The 22408-nt window shown below is 40.4% G+C and overlaps 1 protein-coding gene across 7 annotated transcripts in view; it reads left to right on the forward strand.

Moving 5' to 3' along the window:
• The window catches only part of Kiaa0753 (KIAA0753 ortholog), a 79323-nt gene that overhangs the window by 50636 nt on the left and 6279 nt on the right, over window positions 1–22408 (forward strand). For 5 of the 7 annotated variants that reach the window (XM_045158061.1, XM_045158060.1, XM_045158057.1 and 2 more), the window contains 5 exons: window positions 920–1003; window positions 5744–5929; window positions 7182–7263; window positions 14036–14144; window positions 14953–15177. In XM_045158061.1, coding sequence (XP_045013996.1) covers window positions 920–1003; window positions 5744–5929; window positions 7182–7263; window positions 14036–14144; window positions 14953–15177 — 686 coding nt within the window. Of the gene's footprint in view, window positions 1–919; window positions 1004–5743; window positions 5930–7181; window positions 7264–14035; window positions 14145–14952; window positions 15178–22408 lie in introns of those variants that run through there. The other 2 variants (XM_045158059.1, XM_045158062.1) reach the window with 2 other exon arrangements.

The raw sequence follows: 22408 nt of genomic DNA on the forward strand, positions 1-22408 counted from the left end.
AGAGAGGAATCTTGCTTTGAGAAGCATCACATCTGAACTCAGGGGAGGAATTTAGATTGCAGTTTGCATAAGCATGTCTATTTGTGATGTTGATGGTTACTTAAAGCTCCCTAACGCTGTTCCTCCTGAATGTTTGACTGTTTTAACACAGCAGAGAGATTTGGACACTTCTCTATACAAACAATCTAGTGTTTTCCCAAAGATAAAATAACATGACATCACCTGTAGTATGCCACCCTCCTATAAGCAGTAAGCTAAATTCTATAGCAAGACCCTGTAGGGCCACCCTAGAAATCAAAACCATGGTGTTTTCATGCAGAACAGATGAGGCCACAGATAGCAGCTCTGGGTTTGATCCAGCACTGCCTAAACTGTGTGTGCTGACACACACCTACTATCCGAGACTTGGGAGGTAGAGGCAGAAGGTTAGAAGTTCAAGGTCATTTTTGTCTACATAGTGAGTGAGAGGCCTGTCTGGGATACATGAGAACCTGAGAGACATGAGCATACTATAACCTTAAATGGAGTGGATGGTATTCTAGGTCTATGGAGTATTAAGTTATGTTTGTAGTTTGTGAAAATTTCAGGAGTATTTAACTAGGAGAGCTTTACAGATCAGATAGATAGGCTCCTCATTTGTCCATTGAGGAAACTATGAAATAGAGAAGTTGAATGACTTGCATAAAAGCACACAGCTACTCTGGCAGTATTTACAAAGTTGAGGGAGGAAAAATTATGGAGAGCCAAGAACAACACATGGCATTTTCATGAAGACAAAGTGCTTTAATTGCTGCAAAAAGCCTAATGAAGCTGGAGCTGATTAATAGTTCCACACACAAGTTATTTTGGCAGCAGGGTTCATTTGTACTAATATGAGTTGTAAGTTTTTATAATCCATTGTATTTGTCCATTTTAATAGAGAGTTAATTCTTCTGTGGAAGCAAATAGTCATTTGAAGGATCATCCATCATTGAACACAGTGGCAGCCCAGTCTGCAGAGCAGGTGTGTGCTAGTATTCTTGTATTATTACTTAATGTCTCTAGTCAAAGGAAAAATGATAGGCAGATTACTTTGCAAATACTTCATTATCTTACTCAGGAGGGTAAAAATGATTTTTTGTATTTGGCGTGTTAATTCTTACAGTATACATTTAGCATTGTGACTTGGGTGAGCATTGCAAACAGCACACAGACATTTCTAGAGCCACAGGTTTTTGTCAGTGGCTCTTTTCTCCCTCCCTCTGATGACAGAATGTGAATACACTGTGGCCCTGAATGTTGATGGCCTGTAGCAACAGAACAACCACCCTCGTTTCCTTTCATTCAGCCTAGTTTAGCTCATTACTGACCTAATTTCCTTTATTCTTTGGGACTGATATTTTTCTAAGGCAAGCAGGTTTGAAGTGCCTAGCATGTGACCAATTCTTGACCTGACAGGGAGAAAGGAAGGTCCAGGAAAGAAATTAAAATATTAGAGAAAACAACCTATTTTGTTGTTGTCTACTCTGCTTCCTTTGGAGGACTGTTCCTCCCTTGCCTGGGCTCGGGACTTTGGAGTAGAGAGTGCAAGTTGCATCTCTTCAGTCTTTGTGAGGGCTGAAAGTTGCTCATTGCTGTAGTTATGCAGGGCAAGTACCAATATTTCAGAGTTTAGAAGGAAGTTAAGTGAAGTTCCACTAGTCAGTGACTTGGGAACAGGAAGAAGGGAGATTTTAGTAATGTATCCATAATCTAATCATTGAGCAATATTTTAGCTGAAGTATATATTCATAATATTTGTGATATAATTCCTTTGTACCAATACTGTGAGGTCTCGGTCTGGCTGTCATGACTAGAAGCTGGAAGCCTGTATTTGGTCACTACAGATTCCAGTATGTGGCTTAGTATTTTCTTTTCTTTTTAAAATTTTATTTATTCATTCATTTGACAGAGAAAGAGGGAGAGAATTGGTGTGCCAGGGCCTCCAGCCACTGCAAATGAACTCCAGATGCATGTACCCCCTTGTGCCTCTGGCTAATGCGGGTTCTGGGGAATCAAACCTGGGTCCTTTGGCTTTGCAGGCAAACGCCTTAACTGCTAAGCCATCCTTCCAGCCCATGGCTTAGTATTTTCTGTAGCATAGCTGCTAAAAAAAACTTTTTTGCTCCAATCAAAATAATAAGCATCTAACCTGGAAGGCAACTCTGTAATGTCATTTTGTTGTTGTTGTTTTGTTTTGTTTTTTGTTTTTTTTTAATTTTTATTAACATTTTCCATGATTATAAAATATATCCCATGGTAATTCCCTCCCTTCCCACCCCCACACGTTCCCGTTTGAAATTCCATTCTCCATCATATTACCTCCCCATTACAATCATTGTAATTACATATATACAATATCAACCTATTAAGTATCCTCCTCCCTTCCTTTCTCCACCCTTTATGTCTCCTTTTCAACTTACTGGCCTCTGCTACTAAGTATTTTCATTCTCACGCAGAAGCCCAGTCATCTGTAGCTAGGATCCACATATGAGAGAGAACATGTGGCGCTTGGCTTTCTGGGCCTGGGTTACCTGACTTAGTATAATACTTTCCAGGTCCATCCATTTTTCTGCAAATTTCATAACTTCATTTTTCTTTACCGCTGAGTAGAACTCCATTGTATAAATGTACCACATCTTCATTATCCACTCATCTGTTGAGGGACTTGTTTTGTTTTTTTGAGGTAGGGTCTCACTCTGGCCCAGGTTGACCTGGAATCCACTATATAGTCTCAGGGTGGCCTTGAACTCACAGCGATCCTCCTAACTCTGCCTCCTGAGTGCTGGGTAAAGGCGTGCACCAAGTCCGGTTTATAATGTCATTTTAATATAAAAGGAGAGTGAAATGGTTATACACATGCTGACAGTAAAGTAGATGCATTTGAATGTGGAATAGCCAGCCCTTAAATATGCAAATTATTCTCTGAGTATTAAATCCTCTTTAATACAATTGATTAAAGAGAAAAATAATCAGTCTAGTGCTTAGAATTCTGCTATAAACATCAACATCATTGCAGAGTTTTCCCAAGCTCTACTGTTGGTAGTAGTCAGTGCTTAAATATAACTGAACAAAAATAAGCACAAACAGACTCACACATGGAAGTTGTCATGGTGAAGTAGAATTTTTTTTCAATATGTTAACTTAGGAAAGAGCTGTGGGACCTTGAACACAAATTTTCAGAATTATCATCATTAAAGTGGAAGAGATATTTGTTTGATTTTAGTCACACTTAATGAGTAAAAATAAGCCCTTGATAGACTTACCAGTAAACAAAATAATCTCTGGTTTTCAGTACCATGATAATATATTTGTCTATTGCTGCTGGTATTTTCATGTGAAATACATTTTTAGCTGGGTGTAGTGATGCACACCTTTAATCCCAAGACTCGGGAGGCAGAGGTATCTGGATCGCTGTGAGTTCAAGACCACCCTGAAACTACATAGTGAATTCCGGGTCAGCCTGGGCCACAGTGAGATACTACCTTGAAAAAGCAAAAAAAAAAAAAAAAAAAAATTACCAAATGAAGATTTTAAAAATGAAAAGTTAGATATACAAATGGCCTAAAAATCAAACCAGTTCAGAAGAAGTATGTTAAAAACTCCTTACTTACCATATACTATTTTATTCCATGCTTCTTACATTTTATTCTTTATAGTATGATGTTCTTTTCGTATTATCCCATTGGGACATCTTTTTAATGGCTCACAGTGTTTCTGATATTTATTTATTTATCTTATGCTAGGATTGAGGCCAAGGACTTGAGCATGCAAGTGTTCTACCACAGAACTCCCAACTTCTTTGTACTTTTTATTTTGTAACAAGGTTTCGCTGAGTTGCCCAGAACTTGAATCTGTACTCCTGCCTCATCCTTCAGAGTAGTTGGGATTATAGGCACGTACCACCATATCCAACTATATTCCAATCTTGTTGTTGTTGTTGTTGTTTTAATATTTTATTATTTATTATTATTTTATTTTTTGGTTTGTCTCTAGCCCAGGCTGGCCTGAATTCACTATGTAGTCTCAAGATGGCCTCAAACTCATGGTGATCCTCCTACCTCTGCCTCCTGAGTGCTAGGCTTAAAGGCCTGTGCCACCACACCCAGCTTAATATTTTATTTTTATTTATTTATTAGAAAGAGAAAAGTAATAGATGTGCCAGGGCCTCTGGTGCTATAGACAAATTCCAGATACATGTACCACCTTGTGTATCTGGTTTATGTGGGTCCTAGGGAATCAAACCAGGGTCCTTTGGCTTTGCAGGAAAGCATTGTAATCACTAAGCTATCTCTCCAGCCTGTTTTTTTAATTTTGGGGGAGGGGGCTCGAGGTAGGGTCTCATTCTAATCCAGGCTGACCTAGAATTAACTATGTAGTCTCAGGGTGGCCTCAAGCTCACAGTGATCCTCCTACCTCTGCCTCCTGAGTGCTGGGATTAAAGGTGTGCGCCATCACACCTGGCTTCTGTTACTGTTTTTGAGGTAGGGTCTTTGTGTAGCCCAGGCTGACCTGGAACTCATTCTATAGCCCTAGGCTTGCCTTGAACTTGTAGCAGTCCTACTACTTCTGTCTCCTGAGTGCTGGGATTAAAGTTGTGTGCTACCAACACCCAGCAAAATCTTTATAGGTGATAAATATTACTTGTGCAAACTCAAGTATGTGTTAATGAGACCAGTATTGTTGGTTGTCTCTAGCTTTTTTTTTGTAATTTTATTATATTGGTCATTAAATTGATTTTTATTTCTTCATTAAGGTTGAACTTTTAAAATTGACCATTAATATTATTTTCTTTTGTAAGCTGTGAAACAGTTTTTTTTTTTTTTAATTTTGCTATAGCAATGACTTTTCCCTGAATGTCTTACTTTGTGCCAAGCACAAAGTGAGTGATTAGTGAGTCCAAAGAGGTTAAGCAAATGTGCTCAAAGTAGTAGGCTTATGAGTAAGCAAAGGCAGACATTAATCCCAGAAATATCTCATTCTTTACCCAGAAGACATCCCTCACAAAAGCCCTTTTCAGAGCAGAATGTAGATGTATCTGTAAGCTAAATACAGTGCATGTAGAAGTGCTGTGCAGCCTATCAAGTTCTTTGTCAACTTCAGCATACCTAATCACAAAAGGCTGGTGAAGCTCTTTCAGATCAGAACTAGTCTCACAGAGACTTCACAAAATACTGACCTGAAAGAGAAGAATCTTTTCGAGCATATGACGAATAAAATATGCACGTCCTCCTAACTATGATAAAAGAAGGGTACTTGCCTAACAGCAGAACAGGTGAAATAACCATTTAGATGGACAGTAGTGGTACTAGTTGGTCAGTGTCATCATTTAAACCACCAATAAGAATTGTATTGGGGGGCTTTAGATATGGCTCAGCAATTAAGGTACTTTCCTGCAAAGCTTAAAGACCCAGGTTCAGTTCCCTAGTACCCACATAAGCCAGATGCACAAGGTGGTGCTTGCATCTGGAATTTGTTTGCAGTAGCTAGAGGCCCTGGCATGCCCATTTTCTCTTTCTGTCTCTTTCTATCTCTGTCTCTTTCTCAAATAAATAAATATTTTTAAAGAATTATACTGAGGTTATGGTTCCTATTACATATTGATGGGGAGAGATTTGTTGTGTTTGCCAGTGGGGTCACTATGCTGTGGACTTGTTAGGATCAACAGTAATTCTTAGTTTTCTGTTCCCTTGGTGTCATCTTTCCACCCTTCTTTGTTTTGTAGGCTCCAGATGGTAATTCTGAATCTAACAGTTTCCATCAGCTGGATGAATTTTTGGAAAACACTACTCATGAGCTTTGGGCTATGACTCATGCTAAGATCTTGGGGTCAGAAACCTCAGCCACCATGGGGGACAGCAAGGATAGCCCAAATCTGGAGATCATGATGCTCAGGATGGAGGAAATGGAAGTAAGGCTGAGGACTTCTGGTTTGGTTTGCTCCTGGGGGCTTGCCTCTTTGCCTCATTCTGTTGGCACTTAATATGTTAGAGCCACAGGGTCCTGCTTTTCAGTCTCAGCTCACTACCTTGGTATGACTTTAGTAGACACTTACCTGGTCTACATTAGTAGGTACCTTAATGATAGAATAAGGAATAAAGAATTTAGCAAACTGCTGGACACATAACTCAGTAAGTGGTTAGTGTTTTTATTCCCCTGATATCAATGACTTGTGTTCTGAAAACACTGGCACCATGACCTGGACATAGTTTTGGACCATGGGCTTTTTCATATATAAGCTTGTAGGCACTGTTCATTTTCTTCTACCTGGCCACAGCATGAGCCTGTCAAATCACAGGTACCTTCACCTTCTTTAATTTTATAATGCTACATGTAGAGTGCTTTTCCTCATAAAGTTTAGACATAAGACTTCCCAACCCCTGGATTATTCAGAGTGGGAAATTGAGACCCACTATGGGAGTAAGCAGTGTGACCAAGGTTACAAATTAAATAAATAAATAAAGAACAGACAGCAAGGATGATTATCTGCCTCCCTGGTACCAAGTTAAGCATTTTCTTTTTTTACTTGTATTTCCTTTTTGTTGCTAAGTAGAAAGATAAAGAAGACAAGTTGTGGTTGGCTTTTGAAAGTCTAAAAGATGCAGAGTTTACCCTGCTTTTATAACTGCTTTCCCTTTTTCTGGGGTAACTGTCCCAAACAGTAGCTAGTAGCCACATGTACCTGTTGAAACATAAGCTAATTTGAACCAGAATACACCACAAGTGGTCGATAGTTGACCAGGAGATACAATGTGTGTGTCTTTACATCAGATTCTAGTGGAGGAGCTTATTGAGAGTGTAGTAATGTTAATTGCATTGTTTTATTTATTTTTATTTATTTATTTGAGAGAGAAAGGGGGAGGGAGAAAGAGTAAGTGCTCCAAGGCCTCCAGCCACTGTAAACGAACTCCAGACGCATGTGCCCCCTTGTGCATCTAGGTTACGTGGATCCTGGAGAATTGAACCTTGGTTATACTAAGCCATCTCGCCAGCCCCCACATTGTTTTATTTTAGATTTCACCTCATGAACAAGTCACTTTCTCTCCCATCAGATACCTATTCTTAACACTATATCTGTTATTCATAGCTTTTTCCATCCTTACTACTTCTGGTTTATAATGAAATTTATTTTTTTCTCCTAAATTAAACTTTCTTTTTTAAAGAAATACCAGGAGACAGTTCGCCAAAGATATAATAAAATTGTATATGCTGATCCTCATTTATGGATGCAGGAAGAAAAAAAGGGTAGGTGTTTCCCCACATTTTATTTCAAAAAACTTCAAACATACTGAAAATTGAAAAGAAATTATACAGTGATTACTGAAATACACACCTTATAGATTGTGCAATTAACATTTTGTTTTATTTGCTGTCACATGTCTCACCCTCTACCCATCAGTTCATCTCTTCTTTGCATTTCAAATTATTTGTATTTCAGAGTGCCAGATATTGTATCCTTTACCTAAACATACAACATGCATAGCATCAGTTTGAGTTTCATATTTATGGTTCTTTTTCTTCTGAGATAAAATTTACACAGATCTTGGATCTTGTGAGAGGTTTTGACAAATGCATGGGTGTTTCTTACCCAAACCCAAATCCAGACACCATTGCTTCAGAAAGTTCCCTTAGTACCTTCCTGCTTGTGCCCTCCTGTCAGGCAGCCACTGCACTTTTTACTTTTAGTTAGCATTGGCTAATCTAGAGGCTCATGAAGTGCAACCATATAGTATGTACTCTTGACTCTATCCATCGTAGTACTTTGTAGATCCATCTATAATTGCTTATTCCCTATTGTTGCTGTAACGAAAGTTTCCAACGTTTCAGATCCACAAATTAGTGACTTTAGAATACAAATTTATTCTCTTCAAGTAGTGGAGGTCAGAAGTGTAGAAGTGAGTGACAGGCTGCAGATGAGGTACTGGCAAAGCAGGTTCCTTCCTGAGGCCCTAGGGGAGGATCTGTTCCTTCCAGTTCTTCCAGCTTCTGAGGCTGTGTTTGTTCATTCTGTGGCTCATGGCCTTCTTACTCATTTTGTCTTCCACCTCACTTTGCCTTTTCTCCTGTCATTAGGTTTTCTGGTTTTTGCCTCTTAGAAGGACAGTTGTGATCACTATGCTTCCATCTCCTTACCATAAGCATAAAGCAGGTCATAGTGATGAGGATATAGGCACCATGAGGTCTGTTGTTTAGCCTACTTAGTAGTTACTTCTTTTTTTCTGCTGAGTATAGCTTATCTGTTTGCCTGTGGATATATATTTGATGATATATAGTTTGGGACTAAATAGGAATAAATCAGGAGCCAGCTGTGGTGTCACATGCCTTTAATGCTTATAGTCAGGAGGAAAACTAAGGCAGGAGGAGGATTATGAACTCCAGGACAGTCTAGGTGTCATGGTGAGTTTTAGACAAGCTTTGGCTACACAGAGACATTGTCTCAAAAAATTTTTTTGAGGTAGGGTCTCTAGCTCAGGCTGACCTGGAATTTACTGTATAGTCTCAGGGTGGCCTTGAACTCAAGGCAATTCTCCTACCTCAGCCTCCCAAATGCTGGGATTAAAGGTGTGTGCCACCTCACCCAGTCTAATACATAGTCTTTATGTGGAATGCCAGTTTTTATTTCTCTTGGATAAACACTTGAGTGTGTACTTGCCGAGCCATATGGTAAGTATAAATAACCTTATAAAAAACCTCCTAGATTTGCTGAAGAGGCTGTGTCCTGTCACACTCCTGTCAGCTCTCATCTCCACTGAGCTCTGTTTGCTTAATGTCTTTGCCAGTATTTGATAGTGCCAGTCTTTAATGTAACCATATGGCAGGAGTAGAGTGGCATCTCTTTGTGCTTCAGTTTGACTTTCTTGGTGATATTTGGAACATTTTCACCAGTTACCTGCCAAGTAACTGGGTGGGTTGGGTAATTTCTAACATTGTACATTTCACTACTAAAGAGTTGTTCCTACAATAGCATCTACAGTGAGTATCCTTCACCTACCTATCCATCACTATTCTCTTTCCAAGCACCTCAATTGCTGAGTTATCTGTCAGGACCACGTTTTTTATTAATATTTTTACTTGTTTACTTGCAAGCAGAGAATGAAAGAGAGGGAGGGACAAGAGAATGGGTACACCAGGGCCTTTAGCCATTGCAAATGAACTCCAGATGCATGTGCCACTTTGTGCATCTGGCTTTATGTAGGTACTGGGAACCAAACCCAGGTCGTTAGGCTTTGTAAGCAAGCACCCTAACCACTGAGCAATCTCACCAGCCCCCATATCTTTTTTTTTTTTTTTTTTTTCCCCGAGATAGGATCTCACTCTAGTCCAGGCTGACCTGGACCTCATTATGTAGTCTCAGGGTGGCCTTGAATTCACGGCGATCCACCTACCTCTGCCTCCCAAGTGCTGGGATTAAAGGCATGTACCACCACTCCCGGCTCTCCACGTCTTATTTTTAAAACATATATTCTTGCAAGCAAGCCCCTTTAACCACTAAAGAGTTTCCCCAGCCCCAAGATACAATTATATATATTTTTTTGGTTTTTCGAGGTAGGGTCTCACTCTAGTTCAGGCTGACCTGGAATTCACTCTGTAGTCTCAGGGTGGCCTTGAACTCACAGTGATCCTCCTACCTCTGCCTCCCAAGCTCTGGGATTAAAGACGTGAGCCATCACGCCTGGCTTATAATTATATTCTTTTTTTTTTTTTTTTTTTTTTTTTTTTGTTTTTCAAGTTTTCAAGGTAAGGTCTCACTTTAGGTCAGGCTGACCTGGAACTCTCTATATAGTATCAGGGTGGCCTCGAACTCACAGTGATCCTCCTACCTCTGCCTCCCGAGTGCGCCACCACACCCGGCTTATAATTATATTCTTGAAAATAAAAATGACAAAATGTAAGATCACTGAGAGAAAAAAAAAATCTTTTCAAGAGATTATTAAGCATTGGTATATCATCCTTTATGAAGTATCCAAAACCTTTTTTAGCTATGTATTTATTTGAGAGAGAGAGGTAGTACACCAGGGCCTCTGCAAATGAACCCAGGCCATTAGGCTTTGCAAACAGCCACCTTTAAATACTGAGCCATCTCTCAGCCTCCCCCCACCCCTTTTTTTTCCCAAGGTATCATCTCACTTTAGTCCAGGCTTACCTGGAATTTACTGTGTAGTCTCAAGGTGGCCTTAAACTCATGGCAATCCTCCTACCTCTGTCTCCTGAGTGCTGGGATTAAAGGTATGTGCCACCATGCCCTGCCAGCCCACATTTTTAAAATTAGGTTGCCTTTTGACTTTTATTTATTTGGATGTATATATATGTGAGCTCACATTATGTGTGGAAGCCAGAGTTTTCCTCAGTCATTCTCTACCTTAGTTTTTGAGACAGGGTCTCTTACTGAACCAAAGCCCCGATGATCCTCCTGTTTCCAAGTCCCCTGTGTTGGAATTACAGGCACCACCACATCCAGCTTTTATATGGGTGCTAAGGGTTCAAATTCAGTTTCTCATGCTTGCACACCAAACACTTTACCAACTGAGGCACCTCCTCACCCTACCTTTTTATTTGACTTTATTTTTTAAAACAGTTTTATTTATTTGCAATGTGAAAGAGAGAGAATGGAAAAACCAGGGCCACTTGCCATTACAAAAGAACTTCAGGTGCATGTGCCACTTTGTGCATCTGACTATATGTGGGTACTGGGGAATCAAACCAAGGCTTGATGGGCTTTGCAAGCAAGTGCCTTTAACTGCTGAGCCATTTCTCCAGCCCTTCCCTTTTTAAAAAAAATACTTTATTTATAAGACAGGGAGAGAGAGAGTATATGGACATACCTGGGCCTCCAGCCACTGCAAACGAACTCTAGATGCATGTGCTGCTCTGTGCATCTGGTTTATGTTGATACTGGGAAGTTGAACTCAGGTCGTTAGGCTTGGCAGGCAAGTGCCTGAACCACTGAACCATCTTTCCATCTGGGCTGTATGAATTCTTTATAGTTGTGGGTACAAATTTTTGTCAAATACATGTTTTGAGGGTTTTTGTTTTATATTTTGCAATGCTGAGGATTGAACCCAGAGCTTTATACATGACTAGGAGGCCCTGTACCAATGAGCTACATTCCTAGTTCTACCTTTTTGTTTTTTATAAATAACAACTATATTCACATAGTTTGTGACCATCATCATCAGTACTTCCTTAATTCCAGAACATTTCCATAGAACCTCCATATCCATTAGCTGTCACTCCTCCTCCTCTTCCTCTTCTTCCTCCTCCTCCTCCTCTTCCTCCTCCTCCTCTTCCTTGCCTGGCTACTCAGGTAGATGTTTCACACAGCTTTTGTGCTCATCTCTGGCTTAACTTCTTTTCCTAAAGACATTTGTGTGTGTATGTTTTGTTTTTCTGAGGTAGGGTCTCACTAGCTCAGACTGACCTGGAATTCACTATGGAGTCTCAGGGTGGTCTTGAACTCACGGTGATCCTCTTACCTTTGCCTCCTGAGTGCTGGGATTAAAGGCGTGCACCACCACACTTGGCTCTGACATTAACTTTAAAAAAATATTTATTTATTTGCAAGCGGGGAGTGGGGATAGAGAATGGGTGCACCAGGACACATAGCCACTGCATATGAACTCCAGACGTATGCATCACTTCATGTATTTGGCTTTATGTGGGTGCTGCGGAATAGAACCCAGATCATTAGGCATTGCAGGCAAGCGCCTTAACCGCTAAGCCATCTCTTCAGTCCAAAGGCATAAAGTTTTTAATTTTGATGAAATCCAGATCAAGTTTTGTATGGTTTTTGTTTTATGGTGTCTAAGGAACTTTTGTCTACTACAGAGGTGAGGAGATAGTTTTTTCTTTCTTTCTAGAAGCTTTAGAGCTTGATCCATTTTGGATAGAAGTTTGTTGCCTAAAGATGACACTGACATTTTTCTTTGAAGGATACCACTTATTTTAGCACATTTGTAAAAAGACTTCCACTTTTCAAACTTCATACATTTACATTTTGGCTGCAGTTGTCAAACTATGTCCCAATTTTGGTTGGGAAGTGTTAATCAAATTCTGTTTGACTCAGGTTTGCCTTACTCACGAAAGGAGAATTAAATATGGTAAAGCAGTACGTCTCTCTAAAGGAGTTTGAATACAATGCATACTCTACTTACTAAGAGACAAAAGGACATTGGGGATAGAAATATTTTTTTGTTTTGTTTTGTTTGTGGTTTTGTTTTTCAAGGTAGGGTCTCACTCTAGCTCAGGCTGACCTAGAATTCACTATGTATTCTCAGGGTGGCCTCGAACTCATGGCAGTCCATTTAGGACAGCATATGTCACATGGAATTATTTTAAAATATGAATTTGGGCTATTGTTTTAGAAAAAGTAATCTCCATGTCAAATTTTGACAGAAAGATAGGCCATGTAAACAACTCTTTTGGGTTCTCTGTCACTTTCATGCACTGTTTTGTTTTAATTTCTCCTGTTGACATAGCTCCAGCCTCCATCTGTATCCTCATGTGATGTAATAATTAAATGATTCTTCTGGACCCAGCTCATGTGTCCTACTTGTGCAGTGCCTTTCCTTACACAAGCTGAACATTCCCCAGCCAGAAATCTAAAGTCCAAAATACTTTCAAAGTCCTAAAAATTTTGGATTTTCAGATTAAGGATGGGTGACCAATAAAGCCTTTCACATATTTCAAAATTTAAAGCACTTCTGGTCCCAAACATTTTGATAAGGCATAATCAAATTATATCTCTATACTTGGACTCTCTTGTCTTCCCCTTCCTCCCACCCTTCTTTGTTTTTTCGACATAAGGTCTTAATCTAGTCCAGGTTGACCTGGAATTCACTATATAGTCTCAGGCTGTCCTCAAACTCACAGCAGTCCTCCTACCTTAACCTGGGATTGAAGGCATGCACCATGTATTTCTTACCAGTGAACTCCCATAACCCTTCCTAGCAGATTACAGCTGTTTGTTAAGGTGTCTTATCTCTCCTAACAAAGCCACTGATTAATTAATTGAGACCTGGAGTTTGTCATGTCATGTCCTCCACTGTGCCTACTACAGGGTTGGCACAGCATCTCAAAGACAACTTAAATTATTAGTGGTTATCTAGGACTCTGCATAGAGTCTACATATGCATTTAGAAGGTGCTCTTTACAGCACTAAGGACTGATACGAGTGTTGGGGACTTGAAATTCCAGCATCATGGAACCCTAGTAGGAATTTTTGTTATGTTTGTTTTTGAGTTGGGTCTCACTCTAGCCCAAGATGATCTGGAATTCACTTTGTAGTCTCAGGCTGGCCTTGAACTCACAGCGATCTCCTACCTCTGCCTCCATCTCCACTCTTATCTACTCTGTGAACAACTGAAAACTACTCACTAATATGACCTTTCAAACCTGACTTGGGCAGTCTTTGTGCCAGACAGTCAGCAGTCAGTCACAAGCACGTAAATGTGAGTCATAGAAAGTTTGTTGACGTACCAGCACACCTTACCTTAGTGGACAGGTTTTCTTCCTTCACACATTTAAAAGTAGAAAGCATCTGAAATGCAGAAGAGCTGTCAAGTCTCCAAGTTGTAGTTAATAAATTAATGTTTTGACAGTCACACAGATTTTCCCCAGCAATGCCCAGGGACAAGCTAGAGCAGCTAATTAAGCATTCGGGTGCAAGTTTTTTTCTCCTTCAGTAATCAAAGTATTTACAGGTTAAAAACAAACTTCAGTGCTTCAGACTGCTTGGGTGTTGCAGGGGCCCAATGGAACCACATCTCCTCAGCCTGAGCTGTGTGCAGACTCCTGCAGAGCTGGGGAGACCTGCACTGTGTCTCAAAACTGACTTGTCAGTGGTTTGCTTCTCTGTGATTTTCAGTTCACCTTTGTGCTTGAAGCTGTTTTTTCCTTTGCTCTACTAGCTTGTGGCCTTCAGGGCTTAAGAAAGATACATGTGGCTTCCTCACTGTGACATTTCTCAGAAGAAGGTACCTTTTTTACATGCAGTCATTTCATGTCTGTTCTTCTCTAGAAGCATCAAGTGAAAAGCCTCTGGCTCCTCATCCAATCAGCATCATCAAGGCAGTGGCCCCCAGAGAGCCAGCCATGAACATCATGCTTGAAAGGCCCTGCAATGCAAAGTAAGTTATGACACTTTGTGCTTTTATATTTGTTTGGTGTGTTTATTCTGATCAAATTCTGGATACCTTTAGTTTCCATAAGATGGAAATTGTTTTGAGCAAGATCTTGCACACTAAGATGGCTCATTCAAACAGCACAGTTCTGGGACTGGAAAGATGGCTCTGCGGTTAAAGTTGCTTGTTTGCAAAGCTTGACAACTTGGTTTCAATTCCCTAGTACCCTTGTAAAGCCAGACACACAAACGGTGCATGTGTCTGGAGTTGTTTAAAGTATCAGGAGACCCTGGTGCACCCCCACACACACACACAAGCGCGTGCTCACTCTCTCTCTTTCTCTCTCTCTCTCTCTCAAATAAATGAAGTACTAAAAAGCCAGTGCAGTTCTGAAGGTGAGCATCAAGTTGGTTGTTTCATAAGGAGTCCTTCAAAATGCTAGCAACATTCAGCTGGTTTTCAATTTGGTACATGCTAGTTGTGCTGATATTTACTTCCACAATTATTTTGTCTAAGGAGCAGGAATGCCTACAGTGCCAAGGATTAGCCTAGTGGAAAGAGAGTGTGAATGATTATAGAATATTGTAGGAATGCCTACAGTGCCAAGGATTAGCCTAGTGGAAAGAGAGTGTGAATGATTATAGAATATTGTAGGAATGCCTACAGTGCCAAGGATTAGCCTAGTGGAAAGAGAGTGTGAATGATTAGAGAATGCTGAGGTTTGTTCATTGTGAGGAAAAGAAACCGTAAGGATATGAACAGTTCTTTTTCACTTACCAATTTGAATTCCTTCATCCTCCTTATGTATTCTCAGCTCCCTGGATGAAAGTATGGGAACTGAGGAGGGATCAGAGAAAAGGGAAGTCCCCCCTCCTTCCCTCACAGAAGATTCCCAGCAGAGAGAAGGCCGAGCTCCCCTCTTTGTCCCACCAGGGATGCGACACAGCATTGGTGATTACTGTAGCCGTTTTGAGCAGTTCCTCCGGATCATATCTCATGAGGCTATGGGCTCCTTCAACCCATGGCTGATAGCTGAAAGGTCAGTAAAATGTACAAATGTCTCTATTTGCAGACCATACATCAAATTTCAGACTTGCAGAAGAGCTGGATAAAGGACTAGCAAAAGTTGCTTTCTTTGCTTTGGACCCTGGGTTCAGTGGTTGCCTTGGGCTGACAGGGAGCTTTCTCTGTTATTCTTTATGTGCAGAAGACCATGAGAAAACATGGGCTTTACCACCATGAAGAATGCTTGCACTTGGGCCTCCTCCTCTTAGACTGGCTACCCAGCTCATACTGCCATAAAATACTGTATACGCAGGGGCTTAAACAGCAGGAATTTATTTCTTAACTTTAGAGGCTGGGAGATCTAAGATCAGAGTACTGGGGAATGTCCCCTTTCATGTTTGGCAGACAGCCACCATCTTACTTTGTTTTCTAGGGCAGAGTTCTTTTTTCCTCCTCCTCAGGGTATCATGTGGGCTCCACTCTTATGACTTCATCTCAATTCAATTACTTTTCAAGGATCTGTGCCATTACATTGGGAATTAGAGTTCAGTGTATGAACTTTGGTGTGAGGACATATATATTCAGCCCTTAACAGCAGAGTTATAGTATTCAGAAGTCAAGTCAAGGCTGATTTCTTGTTACTGTTGGTGAAGGTCATACTCCATTAGAAAGTACAAGTATTTCTGGGCAGGAAACATTCATTATGAAGTCCTCATGGCTGAGACAACTAGCCAATGACTCTGCACAGTCTTCATATGCCCTTTTCCTGCAGGTCATCGCTCCTGGGAAATGTAGTTTTTTAATCATAAAACATAGCCTTCTTTTATGTGTACAATATTTAATTAAAAGATTATATAAATCCATTCTGTAGAGGGCAAAATTTAAATTCCTCCTGCTATCACTTTATTATAAACATGCAAGGTACTTTTTTTTTTTTTTTTTTTTTTTTTGGTTTTTCGAGGTAGGGTTTCACTCTGGCTCAGGCTGACTTGGAATTCACTATGTAGTCTCAGGGTGGCCTCGAACTCTTGGCGATCCTCCTACCTCTGCCTCCCGAGTGCTGGGATTAAAGGCGTGCGCCACGCCTGGCTGCAAGGTACTTTTTTGTATGTGCGTGTAGTCAATGCATGTGTATGTTTGCATGCACATTCATGTGCTTGTGTAGATGCACATGCATGTGTGTGACATCAGAGGTTGACATTGTGGGTCTTCCTCAATTGATCTCAACCATATTTGTTATCAAGACAGGGTCTTTCCCTGAACCCAGCTATTCTTACCAGCCAGTTTGCCCCAGGGATCTACCTGTCTGTATCCTGAGCACTGGGATAACAGGCACATACCACCTTGCCAAGCATTTGTGTTGGTGTTAGGGATCCAGACTCAGATAGTCATGCTTGTGCAACAAGTGCTTTGCCATGTGAGTCATTTCCCCAGCTCCCGGCAAGGTAGTTTTTCATCACTGAACTAAGTAATATACTATAGTTATAGTCCTTTTTAAAATAAGTTTTAATCATGTCTCTGGAGTAAATAACTGCCTCTTGTTTTATATAGGCACGTACTTTTTTATACATAGTAGCCAAAAATGTTTCAGTATAATTTTCCTGATGAACAAAAATACCGGTTAACCCTTGTTTCTCAGTCCCACCCCTGCTTTTTCTGAGGTGGCCCCAGTCAGGCTGGCTGCTCTAGCTGTGATGTATTTACTGGATGAGTGCTAGGTTATCTCCTCCCTCCACAACTTCCTTATATTCTACTGTCCTTGTCTTCCTCTTTCTTGGTTTACTCTTAAAATGTTTTGCCAGAGCTTGTCCTGCTTTGTGTATTGGAGGAGACTTACTGAGACAAATTTAATAATGTCTTCCTTCATACTTGATTGATAATTTGGTTGAGTTTTAAATTCTTTTTCCAAAGAATATAGTGAATTAGTTACCTTTTTTTGTTGCTGGGATAAAATCCCTAACAAAAATAAGTTTAGGGGCTGGAGATATGGCTCAGTGGTTGAGGTATTTGCCTCTACAGCCTAATGGCCCAGGTTCTGTTCTCCAGTACTCATATAAAGCCAGATGTACAAAGTGACACATGCATCTGGAGTTCGTTTACCTCAGCTAGAGGCCCTGGCATGTCCTCTCTGTATCTCTCTTTTTTCTATCTATCTCTTTGCTTGTAAATAAATAAAAATGTTTTTTAGGCGCTGGAGAGTTGGCATAGTGGTTAAGCCACTTGCCTGTGAAGCCTAAGGACCTCAGGTTCGATTCCCTAGTACCACATAAGCCAGATGCACAAGGTGGTGCATACATCTGGAGTTCGTTTGTAGTGGCTAGAGGGCCTGACATGCCCATTCTCATAGTCTCTCTCTAATAACTAAATAAATAAATTAATTAAATACTTTTTTAAAAAATTAAAAAAAAACAGTTTAAATAGAGGAAGGGTTTATTTGAGTTTACAGTTTGAGGTTGTAGTTCATCACAGTGGGAAAGGAATGGCAGCAGAAAATGATGAATGCTTATGCTTAGCTAGCTTTCTTCTTTTTATACTGTCTAAGACCCCAGCCCATGGAATGGTGTCCCTGTACTTTAGGTGGGTGTTCCCACCCCAGTTAACCTAATCCAAATAATCCCTCACAGGCATGCCCAGCAGTTAGTTTCCTAGATGGTTCTGTGTCCTGTCCAGTTGACAGTTAGCATCAGCCATCACACCCACCTTTGGTAAGGTGAAGAGGGACTGTTAGTTTACTACTGCCATGGGTAGGATTGCAGATCTGTCATTTTAGCTGAGGATCGATCTGCAGCTTTTTTGTGTTCTACAAAAGGGAATTTGTTTTGTTTTGTGATTCTTTTGTTTGTTTAGTTTTGGTTTTGGTTTTTTGAGGTAGGGTCTTGCTATAGCCCAGACTGACCTGGAATTCACTATGTAGTCTCAGGGTGGCCTTGAACTCATGACAATCCATATACCTCTGCCTCCCAACCAAGTGCAGGGATTAAAGGTGTGTGCAACTACGCCTGGCTCTCCTTGTTTGTTCTTTTTTAAAATTAATTTTTTTTCTCCCCTTGTATGTTATTATTCTTGTTTCTAGGTGCAGGAGTAATTCTTCTAGCAGTTCTTAATTGAATGGCAATCAAGAATGGTAGGTTAGGGCTGGAGAGATGGTTTAGCGGTTAAGGCACTTGTGTACAAAGCCTAAGGACCCAGGTTCAATTCCCCAGTGCCCATGTAAGCCAGATACACATGGTGGCACATGCATCTGGAGTTTGCAGTGGCTAAAGGCCCTGGAATGCCATTCTCTTGCTATTTGCTTCTGTCTGTTTGTCTGTCTGTCAAATAAATAAAATACTTAAAAAAAAAAAGAATGGTAAGCTAAAATGTAGAAGACTGAGCTGTTAAAACATGTTTGAGGGCTGGGGAAATGGCATAGCAGCTAAGGCATTTTTCTGTGAAGCCTAAGGACCCCTGTTCAATTCCCCAGGACCCACGTAAGCCAGATGCACAAGGGCACACATGTATCTGGCGTTTGTTTGCAGTGGCTAGAGGCTTTGGTGTGCCCATTCTCTCTTTTTCTCTCCCTCTTTCTCTCAAACAAATAAATAAAATATTTAAAAATATAAAATATGCTTGAGAGTTAGGAGGCAGAAGTAAAAGGATTGCCATGAGTTCAAGTACACCCTGGGAATGCATAGTGAATTCCAGGTCAGCCTGGGCTAGAGTGACACTCTGCTTCAGGGAGAGAGAAGAAAATGCTTGAGCATTTACATGTTTTCTTTCACCATCCTTTTCCTCCAAGTGACATCTGTCCATTCAGCATAATCCTTTCTTTCTTCCCTCCTCCCCTCCCTCCCTTCCTTCCTTCCTTTTTTCTTTTTTAGCTCTCCTTTTATTTCTTTTTATTTTTTTATTTATTTAAGAGTGAAAGAGAAAGAGAGAGAATGGGCGTGCCAGGGCCTCCAGCCACAGCAAACGAACTCCAGACATGTGCGCCCCCTTGTTCATCTGGCTACCGTGGGTCCTGAGGAATCGAGCCTTTAACCGGGGTCCTTAGGCTTCACAGGCAAACGCTTAACTGCTAAGCCATCTCTCCAGCCCTCCTTTTTATTTCTCGCTTGAGGGTTCTATCTAAAGATACGAGTTGTTTGTATGTTTGTTTTTTGAGGTAGAATCTCAATGTATTCCTGGCTGACTTGGAATGCACTATGCAGTCACTGGCTGGCCTCGAACTCACAGTGACCCTCCTACCTTGGTCTCCTGAGTGCTGTGATCAAAGGCGTGTGCCACCATGCCTGGTTAGGTATGAGTTTTATTAATTTCAGAAAAAGTATCCAAAGTCAGTTGATTTCACATAATAATCTCTTTGGCAAGGGAGAAGCCAGCTGAGCTTTTTTTTTCATTTTAATGTCTCAGTTCCCCTTCCTACTTAAAGAAAAACATTGTTACAGTGAGCAGATAATATGAACTAGATGTAAATAAAAGATTGGTTTGGAAAAATTTAAGGTAGTTGTGCCTTTTATTTCTTTTTTTTTTTTTTAAATATTTTTTGACATTGTTTTGAGAGGCAGAAAGAGAAGATAAAGAGCAAGGACACACCAGAGCCTCCAGGCACTGCAAACGAACTGCAGATGCATGTGCCACTTTGTGCATTTGGCTTATGTGGGTCCTGGGGAATTGAACCTGGGTCCGTGGCTTTGCAGGCCATCTTTTTTTTTTTTCTTTTTCTTTTCCTTTTTTGATATATGCATATTTGTGCAGTTGGGTGTGCTCACACATGGAGGGGAGAAGAGGATATCATAGCCCCTCTATCACTCTTCTCTCTATTTCCTTAAGGAAGACTCTTTCCCTAACCAGAGCTTGCTGTTTCTTGACCAGAATGGCTGATCAGTGAGCCCTGGCAATCCTCCTGTTTCCACCCCTCTCAGCACTGGAGTGGTGGCCTGTACAGCCACGCCTGACTAACTTAGGTCCTCGTGGTTGCACAGCAAGTGCTCTTACCCATTGTCCATCTCTCTAGCCCTAGTAATAATGCTTTCAATAACAGCCAACCCTTAGTATTCCTGGTTTTAGAAAAGAGAGATTTCTGGCTTAATAGATTGGATATGTGTATTTAATTGTATCTTCTGTATCCCTTCCCACCATCTGTCATTAAAAAAAAAACAATAATAATAATAAGACATGGAACCATAATGATGTTAAACAACAGTATCAGTAAGAATTTGGAAAACTGGAGAGACAGTGCAATGAGCAGAGGAAGGCATTTTTTAAGCCCTAGAATTAATATTCTTAGAAAATTAAATAAAGCTGTTATATCATGAAATAAAAACAGAATGCTATTATAAAGGAGCTTTTAGAGAATTACAAAAAGGTTCTTAGAAATTAAAAACATGGCTGAAATAAATTTACCAGAAGAATTCAAAGAAAATGGTCAGATCTCTTTAACAGTAGAATTTTAAAAAAGGAGCTAGGTAGTAGATGAAAGGATTTTTTTGTTGTTGTTGTTTTGGTTTGGTTTGTCAAGGTAGGGTCTCGCTCTAGCCCAGGCTGTCCTAGAATTCACAGTGTAGTCTCAGGCTAGCCTCAAACTCACAGGGATCCTCCTACCTCTGCCTCCCGAGTACTGGGATCAAAGGCGTGCACCAACACACCCCCGGCTAGAAAGGATTTTTAAAGAGCAAAGGGTTGTCCTAAGAGACCTAACATCTGAAGAATAGGAATACCAGAAAGTGGAAAAAAAAATGGGAAGTTATCAAAGAGATGCTAAAGAAAGTTTCTCAGAAGGCTGGAGTCTTTAGATTGAAAGGATTTAGCGTTATATACTGTGAGGAATGGAATGAATGAACTAGTGAGCATACAGAACAGCACACCGTGGCAGGTTGTTATGGAAAGGAAAATGTGAGCATCCTTGGAGGAGAAGATAAAAGATTTCACAGAGTTAAAACTAGACCCTTTCTAATAATCATAAATGAAAATGGCATATCATTTTCAGTAACAGCTCTGGAAGCTAGAAGACTTTATAAGAGGATATTTTCAAAAGTTAACCTACACTATCATTTAAAGATAAAGGTGAAATAGACATTTTCAGGGGCTGGAGAGATGGCTTAGCAGTTTAGGCACTTGCCTGCAAATCCTAAGAACCCAGGTTCAGTTGCCCAAGACCCACATAAGCACAAAGTGACACATAAGTCAGGAGTTCATGAGTCAGAAGTACATTTGGAGTGGCTAGAAGCCCTGGTGTCACCATTCTTTCTCTATCTGCCTCTTTCTCACTTTCTCAAATAAACGAAATAAATTTTTTTCTCAATTTTTATTAAAATTTTCCATGATTATAAAAAATATCCCATGGAGAAGGAAAAAACTCAGTAGCAGAGGCCAGTAAATTAAAAAGGAGATATAAAGGGAAGAGAGAAAGGGAGGAGGGTACTTAATAGGTTGGTATTGTATATATGTAAGTAGAATGATTGAGATGGGGAGGGGATATGATGCAGAATGGAGTTTCAAAGGGGAAAGTGTGGGGGGGAGGGTATTACCATGGGTTATTTTTGATAATCATGGAAAATGTTAATAAAAATCGAGAAAAAAATATCCCACGGTAATACCCTCCCCCCCCCCACTTTTCCCTTTGAAACTCCATTCTGCATCATATCCCCTCCCCATCTCAATCAGTCTCTCTTATTTTGATGTCATGATCTTTTCCTCCTCTTATGATGGTCTTGTGTAGGTAGTGTCAGGCACTATGAGGTCATGGGTATCCAGGCCATTTTATGTCTGGAGGAGCAGGTTGTAAGGAGTCCTACCCTTCCTTTTGCTCCTACATTCTTTCCACCACCTCTTCCGCATTAGACCCTGAGCCTTGGAAGGTGTGATCGAGATGTTACTCAGTAGTCCAGTCACTTCTTTCCCGCACTGTGATACCTTCTGAGACATCCCAAGGTCACTGCCATCTGAAAAGAGAAGGTTCTCTACCCAAAGTGAGAGTAGCATTAATATAAGGGTATAAATGCTTACTGTAAAATAAATTTTAAAAGACATTTTTAGGTGTTTGTATCCAAAAGTTAAATTTTTCTGACTGTCCATAAGGTATTGGAGGACATGTGCTGCTCAGTGCAGGGTGTGCATTAAAAGGAAGTCTTCGGGTTTAGGAAACTTGGATTACAACATGGAACTTCCAGAAAAAAAGGAAAAAAAAAAAAAAAAAAACCTTCCAAGAGAATTTCCAGTGAGTATAGAAAATAACTAGTCTAGATTGGTTGGAGTAAGGGTCAGAGGGCTCTAGGAGAGATGTT

Source organism: Jaculus jaculus, chromosome 9 (assembly GCF_020740685.1).
Source record: "Jaculus jaculus isolate mJacJac1 chromosome 9, mJacJac1.mat.Y.cur, whole genome shotgun sequence".
NCBI classification, from domain to species: Eukaryota; Metazoa; Chordata; class Mammalia; order Rodentia; family Dipodidae; genus Jaculus; species Jaculus jaculus.